Here is a 12,362-nt window from a genome sequence, read left to right on the forward strand (position 1 = left end):
TGCTCTGAAATTTGTATCTCGCTATTGACTTGTAACCTGCGACCAAGCAAAGGGTTCTAATGTCATCAAGTCGATGCACCTTATACACTCTCCCAGCTGTCTGACAATTCCCAACCCACCTGGCCACGTGCCATTCTTGGTAAAGGACACTCTGGGGATACGGTGGGATCGGAGGCAGGAGGTGATGCAAATACCTCTCTGGACTTGCGCTGCCAGTCCTTGCTGTCCGCCGTGCCCTGCCGCTTGCCCTGGCCCGCCTCGCCACCGCCGCCGCAGCCCAGCGCCCGCCAGTCCCGGGGCGAGTTGGCAATGCTGGCGATCTTGGACTCGGTGGCACTGTTCTCCTCGGTCAGCGACTTGGATGATCTCCGGACGTACAAACTCTTCCTCAGGGCTTTGACGCGGAGGCTGTCGGCGTTAATGTCCGGCGAGGCTTTCTCCGCCGCCGGCTCCTGGATCTTCTGATCCATGTGGTCGAGTTTGGTCAAGATCTGGGAGATCTCGTCCCGGACCCCGGACAGGTTCTGCAGCTTCTTCTCGATCTCGCCCACCCTCAGCACCAGCTTACACACGCTGACCTTCAGCTCCTCGTCTGCCACTTGGTTGGGACGCTTGTCCCGAGTCGCCTCGGGCTGGTGACTGGTGCCTTCAGCTGGGGTTTTGTCGGGACTGCCGCCCTCCGCTTTGGGGAACCGGGACAGAGACCCACTGCTGTTGTAGCAAGACTGCAGGAGGCCCGTGGAACCGCTGACACTCATATCATCCAGAAATCTGAAAATGTCACTGATGTCGTCGCTGAGAGCCTCCGAATCCTCGTCCGACTGCCGGACGGGCCCTTTCTCCCCGGGCTTGGCGCGGGGACATCGGCCGGCCGTTTGCCCCCGACTCCGGGCCGCTTGCTCCGTCTGCGTGCCCACACTTGAAGTCTGCTCTGAACTCGGCGGCTTGCAGCCCTTCTCCTTCGCCCTCCTGGGGTTGGCGTGGCCGGCGGGCTCGGTGGAGGCCGGCGGGAAGTTCACGGTCCCGTCCGCCTGCTGGAAGTAGCTCTGAGCCCTGTCCATGGTGCTGATCGCTTCGGCCGCCGCCGCCGCTTGCCGCTGGCGCGCCTCGGCCACCAAGTCCTCCTTGGTGCTGCCTTGATACTGGCGAGCGACGCCCGGGCGCTTCGCACCGCCAAAAAACTTCTCGCTCCCCTCCGCCTGCTCGGTGTTGAGGCTCCAACTCTTCAGGAGCCAAGGAGCCGGTTTGCTCTGCTTGACAGGTTTCTGGGGCTCCTGCGTTATGGTACTTGGGCCAAAATAAGTGGTGGCCTGCAGGTCGTCCAAACTTTCGTGCTTGACATACCTTTTTTCGTGGTTACTGGACGGGATGGTATCACAGTACGGATTGTTGTAGGGCATCTCGAAGCTGTTACTGAAGAAAGTGGAGAACCTCGATGAGTTGTTTTGGACATGTGGCTCGTGATCCCTCTCCTCCGATTCCTTCTCCATCGAGGCCAACTTGCCCACACAAGGGAGCATGTCCTGAAGCTCGCTGTTGAACACAGATGAATCCTCCCCACAGGGGCTGATCGTGAACGCCTCGTCGCTGGAATCAAACGTCCCATTCCTCTCCATTTTCCTGGTGGGAGAGTCTTGGTCAGAGTTGGAGTCTTGACCCGGGTCCATGGGGAAATATGTGGACTGCATGACGCAGTCCTGGGGGTCGAGCCCGTTGAAAGCCGGGGAGACCTGCAGCCGATCCAGGGAGGTGGTCCTGCCGTTATTTTCCGGCGTCCCCTCATCCCTGATCCCTAGGAAGAAGTTGGGGTCGGAGGTGCAGATGAAGCGCTGCGGGCAGTCCTTGGAGTCGGATGCGGGCGAGCCGCTGGAGCGCCTGGAAGCGGCGTGGTCGCCGCCGCTGGGGTCGTGGCTGCACGCATAAGTCGGGGAGCGCATCCGACAGATCTCCGTGTCCGACCGACACGACTCGAAGGACTCGTTCTTCCTCACCCTCTGCTGGTGCCGATGAGGAAGCCGTTCCTTCGCCACCCCACCGTTCATTTGAATCAGGTTAAACATGGTCACGATATCGGCGGCGATCATGATCTTCTTGGAGTGCGTGTTGTCCACATTGCACCGCAGTTTCTCTTTGAAGAGAGTGGCCGGGAAATTGGGGTCCAAACAGGCGGTGTAAAACAGAAGGCTCCTTAGCTTTGCCAGATGGGTTAAATCAAAGCGGGCACACAGCAGTTTGCACAGGTCCTGGTAGGAAACCGTGCCGCGGTTCGCGTCCAATTCTTCCAAAATCCGCACGAGAAACAGCGAGTACTCCGGCGCCGCTTCCATCTTCCTCGCCCGCGATCTATAGATTGAAAGGAAATTGATTTCCACCCTTCGTCCAATGAATGAGACTCCGGATTAGAACTCGCTCAAATGCCTCGTCTTAAAACACACGTTCCAAAGCAATAAATGCTGTGCTCGCCGAGCTCCTCGGTCTCTGCAAGAGCCATCGTACCCGATTTAAACCCAATTGCACGTCCCCTGCACTCCTGGTGCACGCCGACCACACACACACACACACACCGTGCATTTGCCCCAACACCACCCTGCTCACACCACGCAATCCCCCCCCAGCGCACTAGGTCCCTCCCCAAGCCCTTGCCTCGTACCTACCGTGTGCAGTTGCCTTCGCTGCCGGAGACCCTGCTTCACAATTCATTCGCTACCAAGAAAGATCAATAACTCCCGGGAAAAGAGCCGGGCAGCCAACAGACTGTCTCGACCCCTGCATCTCCCGCGATTTAAAAAAAAACAAAGCCGAGCCTCGCTCGGCCCCACCCCCACCCGACCGGTCAGTTTGGTGGAGGGAGCGACCACGGGCTCGGGGAGTGGATAGTGTTGAAAGATTCGGAATCACATTGTTTCTCTCCGGCATTACGTCATTGGCTTTCAATCCAATGATTTGGCTTGGAGGGGGGTGTTGTTGGGGGGGGGGGGTGTTGTTGAGGGGGTGTTGTTGGGAGGGGTGTTGTTGGGGGGTGTTGTTGGGAGGGGTGTTGTTGGGGGGTGTTGTTGGGGGGGTGTTGTTGAGGGGGTGTTGTTGGGAGGGGTGTTGTTGGGGGGGTGTTGTTGAGGGGGTGTTGTTGGGGGGTGTTGTTGGGGGGGTGTTGTTGAGGGGGTGTTGTTGGGAGGGGTGTTGTTGGGGGGTGTTGTTGGGGGGGTGTTGTTGAGGGGGTGTTGTTGGGAGGGGTGTTGTTGGGGGGGTGTTGTTGGGGGGGTGTTGTTGGGGGGGGTGTTGTTGGGAGGGGTGTTGTTGAGGGGGTGTTGTTGGGGGGTGTTGTTGAGGGGGTGTTGTTGGGGGGGTGTTGTTGGGGGCTGTTGTTGGGGGGTGTTGTTGGGGGGGGGTGTTGTTGGGGGGGTGTTGTTGGGGGGGTGTTGTTGGGGGGGTGTTGTTGAGGGGGTGTTGTTGGGAGGGGTGTTGTTGGGGGGGGTGTTGTTGGGGGGGTGTTGTTGGGGGGGTGTTGTTGGGGGGTGTTGTTCGGGGGGGTGTTGTTGGGAGGGGTGTTGTTGAGGGGGTGTTGTTGGGGGGTGTTGTTGGGGGGGTGTTGTTGGGGGCTGTTGTTGGGGGGTGTTGTTGGGGGGGGGTGTTGTTGGGGGGGTGTTGTTGGGTGGTGTTGTTGAGGGGGTGTTGTTGGGAGGGGTGTTGTTGGGGGGGGGGTTTCAGTCCCGTTCTGCGGGGAACAGGCACATAGAAACTTACTCTTCGCCAAGCGCTGCAACATGCTTAGGGAATAGGATGAAGACAACGTTGAGTCAAAGAGAGACGTGACTTATATCGACACCGCGCTGTTGGCGGTCTCGGGCCACCCGTGGCGTGACCGTCACTTCGGGTTACTCTCCAAACCCGGTGCTCCGGGGTGGTGTGGAGCGACGTTCCTTGAGGAGCATGTGGGCACCTCCAGGCCGTGGCCGGAGCCAGGAGCCCGGCGTTTCTTCCAGTCTGTCGCCTCAACAGCAACGTGGAGGTGTCCGCCTTTCATCCCCCTCTCGCCTGGACCGCGATCTTCTTGGCTCCACGGCCCATAATTCTTTCCACGGACACGGCCTCACTTCAGGGGTGACTCTCTGAGAGCCAAGCGGTTCCCTCCCGGAAGGATTCGCAGCCCAGTGGCCTTTTTTTTAATCGGTCTTTATCAATTCCGGACCCCCCCACCCCCCACATTCAAGGCAAGACGAGGCTATCGAATGCAACCTGTCCCAACACTCATCCTTGCAGCGACAGCTGATGGGTCCAGGGCCGGCTGCACTGGACTCAATGTTGAACAGTAAACAGAGCTGGACTCGGAACTTTCTCTCTGAGGGGACAGGGATGGGAGATTCAGGGAATGGTGGGAGTGAAGATGCAAGCAGAAGGTTGCGGGGAGTCAATAAAGGGGGGGCGAATGGGCAAAGGCATGAGTTCGCGCGCGCGCGCGGTTATGTGTGCATGTTTGCGTCCACGTGTGTGAGTATGTGCATGTTTGTATGTATGTGCATGTTTGCGTACACATGTGTGTGCATGTTTGTGTGCACTTGTGTGTGATAGCATGTGTCTGTGTTTTCATGCACATGTGTGAGTGCATGTTTTCATATGTGCATGTTTATGTACACATATGTAAGTGCATGTTTGCATACATGTGTGTGAGTGCATATTTGCATACATGTGTGTAATTGTGTGTTTTTGCATGTGCGTGTGCATGGTTTTGTACACGTGTGTGTCTGAGTGTGCATGTTTGCATACACATGTGTGAGTGTGTGCATGTTTGGATACATGCATGTGAATGTGTGTGCGTGTGTATGAGAATGCGTGTGTGCGCATGTGTCCATTTTACATGCACTTTTAATTTGTCTTCAATAATACTATATTTTGTCTTCATAGTTAAGCACATGGAACTACAGGATACAATGGAAATTGCATTAATAGTGAACAGTTAACCTTATAGTGGGACAAATCGAACACACCAATTGTAGTTTGAACAGCCTATTCAAACTCACCAGGAAAGTAGATTAAAAATCACCAATGTGCTATGAAGAGGCAACTACTCGTCGATAAACTGTTTGTTGATGTTCATTTTGGGAATCCTTTGTACCTCATGGCCCATCTTACTGTCACACATTACTGTCACAGTCAATCTCTGGACAAAGAAGGTGAATTCCATTGATGAGGTTTGAGTGACAGGCCGTGACACCAAGTCCGTGCCTGAGCAAGTGGAACATTCCTGAGACCGATGTCACGGGTGATCATGAGAAAAATGGAATTCTCCGAGCAACTGAAGATGTTTGTGGTTGTTGGGAGGTGATCATCAGTCCAACATAAGATATAGGAGCAGGAGTCGGCCATCTGTTCCGTCGAGCCTGTTCCACCATTCAATGTGATCATGGCTGATCTGATGATCTCCACCTTCTCTACCTGCCTTTTCCTCATATCCTTTAATTCCCCTACTATGTAGAAATCTACCTGTGAAAACATCCTTTTTCTACAATGATCCAATCACAAGCCTCGAGATGGGCCTGGTCACTTTAGTCCCATTTGCAGATCTGTAGATAATGAAACAAGGTCAATTATGACTGAAGATCTTGAATGATTTTCTTTATGAATGTTGTCCAAGGTAGTACAGAGTGAACTGTCAATGGATGATATCTAATAGACTTCAGAAAATATTTTATGTTAATCCCCATAGATAATTGTTAGCTGAAGTTAGTTCAGATTTTGTTGTTAGAAATTGGGGTAGATTATGATGCTGTGCTGGGTTCTATGGAGTGAGCACAATTAAATCACTGCATTTAAATCCAACATAAATAAGGGAAGAGAAAGGAACAAAGTGGACCCATCTTTGAGGCTCTGATAGCTCAGTGGTTAGAGTGGTTATAAGCCAGGGGTTGCAAGTTCGTTCCTCACTGGGGTCCTCATTTCAGTGAGGGCGTGCTCAACTGTGTTTTCCTTATGGTAGACAAAGTTAAAGTGTTTCATGTATGTTACATTCTAAATGTAGTATTACATGACAATAATGGAACCTTTACCTTTGAAAGTAGATTAGATGGACAGAATATGGATATGTTTTTGGGAGATAAATTGGAGCAGGGTTTGTTGGTGTAGGTCACATACATAACATATTTAAAATACTGGAGTTCTGCTCATGCTAGACATGTTGGGGCCAACAGTCTTTGCAAAAGCTTCGGAGAGCGCCCAAGAGACTTCACTAATGGATTATTTTTTTACAAAGAGGCAAGAAATGAAAGAGCTTGTTGGAGCCACAGGTTGTCTGGAGGGGAACTTGCTGTTCTAAGAGGGCTACGTGCTTTTCTCTCACAGAGAGAGAGAGAGACATAGATCAGTTCTACAGTCAGCAGCAACAGCTGGGACTGGAACAGGACAAGCTGGCAAGCTTGTGGAAAACCCCATTCAGAAGGTGGGTTGTGAGTGTTTGGTTCAGCCTGGTCAAAACCCTTGTGGTTCATGCAAGAGGAGGGGACTGGCTGTCTAATGTTTCACTTGAAATAAGAGGAATTCTGTGATGTCCTGAAAGAAAGAGGTTATCATCTGGAAAATCCTGATGGGGCAAACTTTTTCGGCAAGACTCTGAAGTGGCTGATGAAAATAAATCAATTGTGGGTGTCAGCAAACAACAACTCTCTCTCTGAAAAACGACAAGAACTTTCCTGAGTGGCAACCATTTGCCTTTCAAGCACCAAAGCCTGGTGAACTTTATAAATGTTAAATTCTGTGCACAGTATAAGAATTGCCTGCAACCAGTGAACTTGGAGAAATGAGATTGGACTGTGAACCAAAAGAACTTTTCTGAACTTACACACACGTGTGCTTAGAATTAGAAGGGGGTTAAGAGGCTAGTAAGTCAATAGTGATAAGTTAAAGTGTGATTCTGTTTTCATGTTTAAAGATAATTAAAAGCAACTTTTGTTTAATTAACCATTTGTCTTGGTGAATATTGCTGCTGGGGTTTGGAGTCCTCTGGGCTCATAACACAAGGAGAAACTAATCAAGTTGAAATTGTATTTGCTACTCGTTTAATCAAAGCCACGTAAGGATCTTGAAGATTAGTTGTTATGGATATGGAATGGTTTTGAAAAAGGAACAGAATTTTGGAAGAAATGGTGATGGTCATGTGGTTTCCAAGAATTGGGATTCACCTCAGTGATGATGTAACTGTCATATGACTTGAAATATATTACCAAATTCAGACCTTTTGTTTTCAGTTTGGAGAAGTTCAGCTTGGGGTTCACAGAAGTCAAAACCCTAGGATATACAAGGGTTGAAACCTTGTGAAAAACGGGGTTGAGGTACAGTAACCAGAATTGGTGCTGTTTGTTGTGTGTTATCCTGGCAAAAGGGGAACACAGAATATGGGGATTTTGAATTAATGAAGACCGCTTTGCAGTCCCTTTGGAAAAGATTTCTACTGGGTCAATTTTTGTGTTTGGCCACTTTGTTTAACCCTTGTCTGGGTTTGTGAATTCATTGTGGAAGAAGATAACCACATTCACTGTCTTTGAGAAGAGGGCAGATTCTTTGTGTGGAAAACATACTTGTGAGTAAAAGAGGCCTGAAGATATAATGTTTAAAAGTGCTTTATAATTATTTTTTAACTGAGAATTTAAGACCTTCAAGCAAGATTAAAATGATGCTGAACCTTAAAAGATGACCATTTACATTTGCCCAAAGCAGGTTTAAGTTTAGAGAGAAGTAAGAAATGTTATGTGATTAATAGTTGAATAAGATCTATTATTTTGAATTTGCCACTCTCTGGTGAATTTTCCATTGCTGTCCCTGTGTTAGTGCTAACAAAGTCCCTTTCGTATTAGTGCGTAACAAGATTGCCAGGGGTAGCGGTGGAAGCAGAATTACCTGCGTATTCATGTGTCACTTAGAAAGCCTCTACAGAGGCTACTAGACAAACACATGAAGTACGCAGAGGATAGAAGGGCCTGCCTCTGTGTTCTGTATTCTCTATGTTTTGCATTCCATTATGAGATCCAGAAGTGAAGCCATCCTTTCTAGCATTTTTGGATAAGAAAGGCATGTACTCATTATAGGTCATCTACCCCCCCCCCCCCGCCCCTCCACTATCACTAGATTTATTTTGGCTTCTTAATTTCAGTGGTTGAAATTCCCCATGAAATCCATGCAACACTGACACAGACTGCACTGATGCAGTTGCTTGTCAGCTCTCTCAAGTGTATGTGAAAAAAATCCCACGTACACTTTTGAAGAATTGAATGGGAATTATTTTCAATGCTCTGTCATTGGGTGGCACAGTTAGTGCCAGGCTATTACAGTGCCAGCCACCCGGGTCTGAATCTGGCGCTGTCTGTAAGGAGTATTCCCCCCATGACCTGTGTGGGTTTCCTCCGATTTCCTCCCATGTTTCACTTACGGGGTTTGTAGGTTAATTAGTGTATTTGGGTAGCATGGGCTCATGGGATGGATAGGCCTGTTCCAGTGCTCTATCTCTAAATTTAAAAATAAACTGTAACTGTAAAGTGGATCATGCAGTAATAAAAGTTTGTGGGTTATTATCATTGAGTTTCCTATCTAACAACTTGGATTCAAATCATGATTTCCCAGGTGTGAAACAGCACTGCAAGGGAAATCTTTGTTTTATCATCAAGATCAAGTTTATTTATCATCTGATTGTACTGGCGAAACAGAGTTCTCCAGTCCTCGGGGCAACACACTGCAAACACACTTACAGACAAATGATACGCGTGCACAGTAAATTTGTTGGAACAATCACCCTCTCACTTCTCTTCCTCTATTTGATGGACAATAAACCAAACCTTATTACCTTGTGTACTCACCTGTAGGGATTCTCATTCTCCTATGGACAGCTGCCTTGTTTTGTACCTCTTGCCTTCAAGCAGTACCTGTGCCACAACCCCTCTTTTCCACTTACAGTATTCCAAGAAAGTTTTGTTTTCTGTCCTGGTTTCTTTGTAAATGACTCGCTGATCTCAACACCATCTGATTCCTCAGATGTTCTTTCCACCCTAGTTCCCCATTTCTACGGTTTAGTTTGTGCCCCTGTGCAAACAGTTGTGTACATCTCTTCTTTCTTTCTTTCTTTGGCTTGGCTTCACGGACGAAGATTTATGGAGGGGGTAAAAGTCCACGTCAGCTGCAGGCTCGATTGTGGCTGACAAGTCCGATGCGGGACAGGCAGACACGGTTGCAGCGGTTGCAGGGGAGAATTGGTTGGTTGGGGTTGGGTGTTGGGTTTTTCCTCCTTTGTCTTTTGTCAGTGAGGTGGGCTCTGCGGTCTTCTTCATCTAACACCAGCACTTCAGCAGCAGAGACTCTATTCTGAAATCTGTAGCAGGAAGAGATGTCCAGGCGGCCAGAGGTAAAGACTCAATGTTCTCAATGCTTTGCTTTAAATGTCCAGTGACCCAACTGGCTGATATTTGCTCAGGAAGGAGCATTTGAGAAGGCCTCAAATACAGCTCAGTTTAAACAACTATGCACCCTTAACTACCTACAACCCACCCCAACCCCCCCTCTACCCTCACCTTTTGCAGTAGAATCTCCCATTCCCACATTAACCCACAGTACCCACCACTTTGAGTCATCCCGACTTCTGGGTTTTAATTTTGTTTGTAGAGATGTAGCACGGTAACAGGTGCTTCCAGCCCATGTGCCACATGCTGCCCAAACACACCCATGCAACTAATTAATCTACTAATTCCATAAGCCTTTTGGATGTGGGAGAAAACTGGAGCACCCGGAGAAAGCCCACACAGACACGGGGAGAATGTGCCAACTCTTTAGAGACAATGCTGGATACGAACCTGGGTTGCGGGCGCTGTAATAGCATTGTGCTAACCATTACACTAACCATGCTGCCCTAAACCTATAGTGAGGCAATTTAACCATTCTCACAATGTTCTCCCAATTTGGTTTTAAATATCTTTTAATACCCTTGCTCTCCATCGCAAGGCTTTCTATAAACCAAAGGGTGAAGGTTTGAAAGGAGTAGGTAGAACTTTGGAGGGGATTTGAGGAAAGATTTGTCCATTCACAGGGCATTACAATCTAGATCCCACTGCCTGAGAAACTGGTAAGGAAAGTATTTGCGTGGCCAAGGCAGAGAAGGCTGTGGACCATGGGCTGGCAGATAATTATGGCATGGAATACTGACCAGGAAACTGTGGTAAAGATAAATCTCAAAATAACAGGTACGATGTTCAGCAGGCAATGAATAGAGTCAGGGAAAGAGAAAACAAGATGAGCAAAAATAAGGTGGTGTTGATGAAGGCAGATACATGGTTGCAGGTTCACCTATCTCCTTGTCAAGTGCAATGTCTGGGTTATGCATTCTCAAGTTCAGTCTCAGTGAAAGGGGTTGAGTTCAGGTCCAGGGAAATTGCTTATGCTTGGACTGAAGCACTAGAATATAATATAGAACATAAGAGCAGGAATGTGATGTTAAGGCTTTATAAGTCACTGTCCTAAATTTTGGAGTTTTGTGAAAAGTTTTGAGCTACTCATTTAAGAAAAGATGTGCTGACATTGAACGGGGTACAAAGTAGGATTGTGAGGATGAATCCAAGAATATCATATGAGAAATGTTTAATCCGCAGTTGTTGGAATTGAGGAGAATGAAGGGGTATCTTATGTTGAAAGGCATGGGCAGCAGAGTAGATGTCGAAAGGTTGTTTTCCACGTTGGCAGAAAGTCCAGGGCAAGAGGGCACAACTTAAGGATTGAAGGGCACCTGAACAGAAGTGCGAAGGAATTTCTTCAGACAGAGGCAGTTGTGGGGGTCGGGCCATTAGGTGTATTTAAGGTAGGTTCTTGATTAGCCAAGAGATCAAAGGTTATGGGGAGAAGGCCGGGCAATGGGGCTGAGTGGGGAAGTGGCTCATGATTAACTGGTGGGGCGGACACAATGGACTGAACAGCCTATTTTGGCTCCAAGATCTTATGGTCTTATACAACTCCTGCACTTACTGTTCTGACTGCACTTCCTGAGAAGACTGAAGCGGGCAAGGCTACCAGTTGCCATCATGTCAACCTTCTACAGGAGCTCCAGCAGCTGCATCACATGCGGTTCGGTTGCTGCAGGGAAGTGGATCAGAGGTCAATCCGCAGGACCATAGAGTGGCAGAGAGGATCACTAGAGTTTCCCTCCTCCCCTCGCCATCCCCCCCCCCCCACCATCAACACGATCTACCAGAATTGTTGTCTGAAGAGGGTACACAAAAGCACTGAGGACCCCTACCGCCCTGCATCTTTCAGCTGCAAGAGATCCAAGAGGATCAGAAGCAGCGCCACCAGGCTGAGAAACAGCTTCTTCCCACGGGCAGAGAGAATGCCGAACGACCAAAAGAGCAGCTCACATGAACCATTCGAGACTCTTACATTCACAAAATAATATTTATCTGTAGGGCTGAAATACTTGTCCTGCATATGAATTGTTTGTCTGTATGTGTGTTGTGCCTGGTTGTGTGTCTGCATGTTTTGCGCTGAGGACCGGAGAACGCTGTTTCATCGGGTTGTACTTGTACAGTCAGATGACAATAAAATTGACTTCATATAATCATTATCCTTAATCTAAACTGTGGGATGATTGGCTGGGACATCACAGGTAAAATGGTTAGACAATGAAAATATTGTTCTCCACAGTTACTGAATCTTAGGAGAGATTTTTTTTTCCATGACCAGTCAAGATATGCATGAGACTCTGTCCAGGACTGGATAATCAGAGTGTAAATGGGTCTCGTTGTGTCGATGCTGCCAGCTGCTGCCGTGGGATTTGAGCTGCAGTGTAATTTCAGAATAAGAGGTAATAATACAATTGTGACATTTTTACACAGTCACCAATTCCAAGCAGGATTTCGGCCTCATAGGTATTCAAGGGGGATAGTTGTACGAGCATCTTAAAGTGCTGTATACCCCAGGCTATGTTGCTGACAGATTAACCACTGCAGTGAAGCCTATTTCAGGACTGATTCCCCACAGGTCCCGTGATCACAACTGTTCCCCCATCCATGAAAATAACCCAAAAACTGGAAATATCATCAATTTTTTTTCGCAGTATCCTCAGACACGATCATCCTTTGCGCGTCAAGAGCGGCCTATGAGTTATTCTTGTTAGTTTTCAAAAGTGCAGGATCAGCCATGCTTTTACTGATGGGGCATATATGAAATAACTGACGTGCCATAATAATGAAGGCCATCTAATCAGGGTGAGGGAATAAATGGAGCCACATCAATGTATTGCTTTTGCTCCTTCCGGCGAAGATGATCAGTTTAACTTGTGGGGGAGGACAATATTTCAATGTCAGTCTTGAAGATACAACTCGAAATATAAAAGCCCCTTCGCT

General features: G+C 48.5%; 1 protein-coding gene across 1 annotated transcript in view; it reads right to left on the reverse strand.

The window, feature by feature from the left end:
- Positions 1 to 2,853, reverse strand: part of minar1 (membrane integral NOTCH2 associated receptor 1) — a 46,028-nt gene extending 43,175 nt beyond the window's left edge. The window contains exons 1-2 of the mRNA XM_069910362.1: positions 2,655 to 2,853; positions 195 to 2,343 (exon numbers count right to left, since the gene is read on the reverse strand). Of these exons, the coding sequence (XP_069766463.1) occupies positions 195 to 2,327 (2,133 nt within the window). The 5' untranslated portion in view covers positions 2,328 to 2,343; positions 2,655 to 2,853. The remainder of the gene's footprint in view (positions 1 to 194; positions 2,344 to 2,654) is intronic.
- Positions 2,854 to 12,362: the final 9,509 nt, after the last annotated feature.

Source organism: Narcine bancroftii, chromosome 14 (genome assembly GCF_036971445.1).
Source record: "Narcine bancroftii isolate sNarBan1 chromosome 14, sNarBan1.hap1, whole genome shotgun sequence".
Lineage (NCBI taxonomy): Eukaryota > Metazoa > Chordata > Chondrichthyes > Torpediniformes > Narcinidae > Narcine > Narcine bancroftii.